A 4,303-nucleotide genomic window follows, 5' to 3' on the forward strand; every position below is an offset into this window, starting at 1 on the left:
AACGAGGTGAACCCGTTTAACCAGGTGAACCAGTTTAACCAGGTGAACCAGTTTAACCAGATCAACCAGTTTAACCAGATGAACCAGTTTAACCTTGTGAAACAGTTGAATCAGGTCAACCAGATGAACGAGGTGAACCCGTTTAACCAGGTGAACCAGTTTAACCAGGTGAACCAGTTTAACCAGATCAACCAGTTTAACCAGATGAACCAGTTTAACCTTGTGAAACAGTTGAATCAGGTCAACCAGATGAACGAGGTGAACCCGTTTAACCAGGTGAACCAGTTTAACCAGGTGAACCAGTTTAACCAGATGAACCAGTTTAACCAGATGAACCAGTTTAACCTTGTGAAACAGTTGAATCAGGTCAACCAGATGAACGAGGTGAACCCGTTTAACCAGGTGAACCAGTTTAACCAGGTGAACCAGTTTAACCAGATGAACCAGGTCATCCAGGTGAATCAGGTGAACCAGTTTAACCAGATGAACCAGTTTAACCCTGTGAAACAGTTGAATCAGGTCAACCAGGTGAACCAGGTGAACCACTTTAAGAGGTGAATCAGGTGAACCACTTTAAACAGGTGAACCAGTTTAACCAGGTGAATCAGGTGAACCAGTTTAACCAGGTGAACCAGTTTAACCGGATGAACCAGGTCATCCAGGTGAATCAGTTTAACCAGATGAACCAGGTCAACCAGTTTAACTAGGTAACCAGATCAACCAGGTCAACCAATTTAACCAGGTAATCAGGTCAACCAGGTGAATCAGGTAAACCACTTTAACCAGGTGAACCCAGGTGAACCAGGTAAACCACTTTAACCAGGTGAACCACTTTAACCAGGTAAAACACTTTAACCAGGTGAACCACTTTAACCAGGTGAACCAGGTGAACCACTTTAACCAAGTGAACCACTTTAACCAGGTGAACCACTTTAACCAGGTGAACCACTTTAACCACGTGAACCAGGTAAACCACTTTAACCAGGTGAACCACTTTAACCACGTGAACCAGGTAAACCACTTTAACCAGGTGAACCACTTCAACCAGGTGAACCACTTTAAAATGGTGAACCACTTTAACCAGGTGAACCAGGTCATGAAGATTTTTTTTAAATATAATAAAGTCAACAAACAATTCACTTTTAGAGTTAACCCAATTCAAGATGGCTGCCAGAGCTACACAAACTATAGAAAACACACCTGAACCACAGAAACTAGACCTGATCCAAAGACCTGGGCTATAGAAACCACACTGAACCAAAGATCTGGACCATAGAAACCACACGTGGACCAGAGAAACCTCACCTGCATCAAAGTAGCTAACCCTGGACCATAAATTCAAAATGGCCACCACAGAATCTGTCTTCAGCTACAGTTCATCCATTTTTAGCTACATTAAGCTGCAGTTAGGTGTGGTAGTAGCCGATGGTCATCCCTACCAGCTATTCTGAGCTCTAACTGAAATTACTCCTCTTCTTCAATCCTTTGGTCTTCGGGGTTCAGGAGGTTTAGTTTTATACTCAGTGTCTCTGTTTCTTATGTTTTTATTACATTAAAAATATAAATATAAAAACTTGGGAAAAGAAGGAAGTTCCAGCAGGTCAGAGAGTTTCTCCACCTGATGAATAAAACATAAAAGCTCAGGTTTTACATTCGGACAGCTCCAGCCTGACCTCTGACCTCTCCACACGCAGTAATAAGGCGGGGGGGATGTGGGTCCTTACCGATGCAGGCTCCGTGCCAACCGTAACGAGAGGGGGGGCAGTGAGGGACGCAGTGATCGCCCAGCAGCCAGGTCCTGGGAGCGCCGCACCACAGGCAGACGCTGCCGACCCCCGTCTGAAGGTCGGTGGTGCAGCGCTGGCAGTCTGAGCTGCAGCCTGGGGGAAGAAAACATGGTGATCTGACTGTAAACAACACAAACACACACCAGAGGTGGGCTATATAACGCAGACTATATTATTGTCCATGTTGTTTTGAAGATATGCAGTTTTACACAATCGAGTGAACATACTGTCTCGAAAAGACAACAAATACTCTGGTGAAGACAGAGGCATAAGTCTCCATTCGTGGAATATTTGCCACAGAAACCAGTCAGCGGGCAGGATTCAGTCATGTGACTGGGTTCGGTAGAAACTTAGCCAATCAGCCGATAGCCTTTTTAAACCTTTACATGGTAGAACCAGAAGCTGCTCTTCATATTGGTGACAAACTTTGGCTTTTTTTGACGAGTTGCTTTCATTTTTGCTTCTACTTTTCATGTAAAATAGGTTTCCATTCTCTGAAGGTTTCTAAGGTTCTTCTTCTACAAATTAAAAAAATTGTTAAAGGGATCCCCGATTAGTTGTAACATCAGACTTTATATGAAAAACATACTGTATACTTTAACTATAAAATAAAAATTATAAAAATACTGTAGTATGTTCATTTTTTATAATTATTAAACTAAAAGTTTAAAAATATATTACATGGACAGAGCCATTTTATTTACACACAAAGCATTCTGGGTAAATGATGACGTGGATAGGTCCTCGGTGCGAGGCTGCTAGCGAGCTATATCCACCCTGAAGGTTAATCTTGGACAATATCTGATGATCGACTCGTTTAAATGAAACCAGAGCGTTGACAGAGAGGAGAAGGTAGAAATGACTCAGCCTGGAACTGAAAATATGGATGGAGGACCTCAGTTTAGCTTGTTTGTCGCGCTAGCGCTGAGCTAATACATATAAGACAGTATAGCGTGGGCACTAACGCTAACAGCTAACAGGCTAATCTGAGGTTGTTCTTCCATGAAGCAGCTCTGTTGTCCTCCATCCATATTTTCAGTTCCAGGCTGAGTCATTTCTACCTTCTCCTCTCTGTCAACGCTCTCTGGTTTCATTTAAAAGAGTCGATCATCAGATATTGTCCAAGATTAACCTTCAGGGTGGATATAGCTCGCTAGCAGCCTCGCACCGAGGACCTATCCACGTCATCATTTACCCAGAATGCTTTGTGTGTAAATAAAATGGCTCCGTCCATGTTAAAATATATTTTTTAAAATTTACAAAACTAAACAGCCTACAGTATTTTTACAGTCTTTATTTTACAGTTAAAATAAATGTTTATTAAATAAAGTCTAATGTTACAACTAATCATAGATCTCTTTAAAGAAAGATATCATCAGATTATCGATATCAGCAAATAAAAAAAATTATAGGGATATTTCTTTTTGTTTATATCACCCAGCCCTAACATACACCCATACCCGGGTCATCCTGGACCGGCTGGACCTTTATCAGGTTTATCAGGAGCAACCGGACCAGCTGTAAACGTTGCACATTTAATCTTTTAATTGGGCTAAAAGACGGAGGCAGAGACCTGTGTACCCTTTAAACAAGAACCAGTAAACAAGAACCAGTAAACAAGAACAAAACAAAACAAAACAAAAAAAAAAAACACGCCTGCATTCAGGTGGTCCTGCTGATGAGCTCGGGTTGTCATGGCGACGCCGGCTGCAGCTTAGCGAGCGACTCGGACTGAAAATTCACAAAAGCTGTTATTTTCTGACAGAGCCTGAACTATTATTTGACACGTTTTTCTAAGAGTGAGCCCCGAACAAAACCTGAACACTGAAACGTGACGTCTGGGGAACAAAGGAGGGGGAGAAGTTTGGGTTTTATTTTTCACTTTGAGGCAGCTGGATGTTGTTTGTTTGTTTGTTTGTTTGTTGTTTTTGAGGCTTCTAAAGAAAAACAACAGGTCTGCTGGTATTCAGGCTCATCTGTCCCACATGATACACACAACATCTAATTTAAACCACAACTGTTACAAATTAAAATGAGTGAAACAGATATGTTGTTGTTCAGAAGCTGAAACATTAACTCACCTCTGCTCTGCTTTTTAAATAAATCCTGGATTATTTCAGAAACTGTCTCATCATCAAGAGGATTATCTGAACCTTTTTATATTTAAACAGTTACTTTATCAGAAAAATCAACAAAATATATTAAAAATAAATAAAATATAGTGTTCACTCATCAAAAATATAATATTCAGTCATCACATGTGTGCAGTAGCCACACTGCAGGTCAAATTAAATCAATGTTTTATCGAGGGAATAAACCAGTCCTATTCAACTGGTGGCCCGCAGGCCACATCTGGCCCACAAGTGACCAAAATGTGGCCCGCCAATTGGTTCATTCATCTCTTAAAGCCAAACCCCATTTCTCCACTTTAAGTACTCTACAGCAGTGGTTCCCAAACCTTTTATCTTCTGACCCACAAAGTATCCATGGCAAAAACTTGTGACCCCAAATATTAC

General features: G+C 41.2%; 1 protein-coding gene across 1 annotated transcript in view; it reads right to left on the bottom strand.

Annotated features, from left to right (window-relative positions):
• fras1 (Fraser extracellular matrix complex subunit 1) overlaps positions 1-4,303 on the bottom strand; it is a gene marked incomplete in the record, with an annotated part of 260,581 nt that overhangs the window by 96,392 nt on the left and 159,886 nt on the right. Inside the window, 1 exon segment of the mRNA XM_014014601.1 lies at positions 1,725-1,880. Within this exon segment, the coding sequence (XP_013870055.1) occupies positions 1,725-1,880 (156 nt within the window).

The sequence above is a fragment of the Austrofundulus limnaeus genome, unplaced genomic scaffold (genome assembly GCF_001266775.1).
Source record: "Austrofundulus limnaeus strain Quisiro unplaced genomic scaffold, Austrofundulus_limnaeus-1.0 Scaffold117, whole genome shotgun sequence".
NCBI classification, from domain to species: domain Eukaryota; kingdom Metazoa; phylum Chordata; class Actinopteri; order Cyprinodontiformes; family Rivulidae; genus Austrofundulus; species Austrofundulus limnaeus.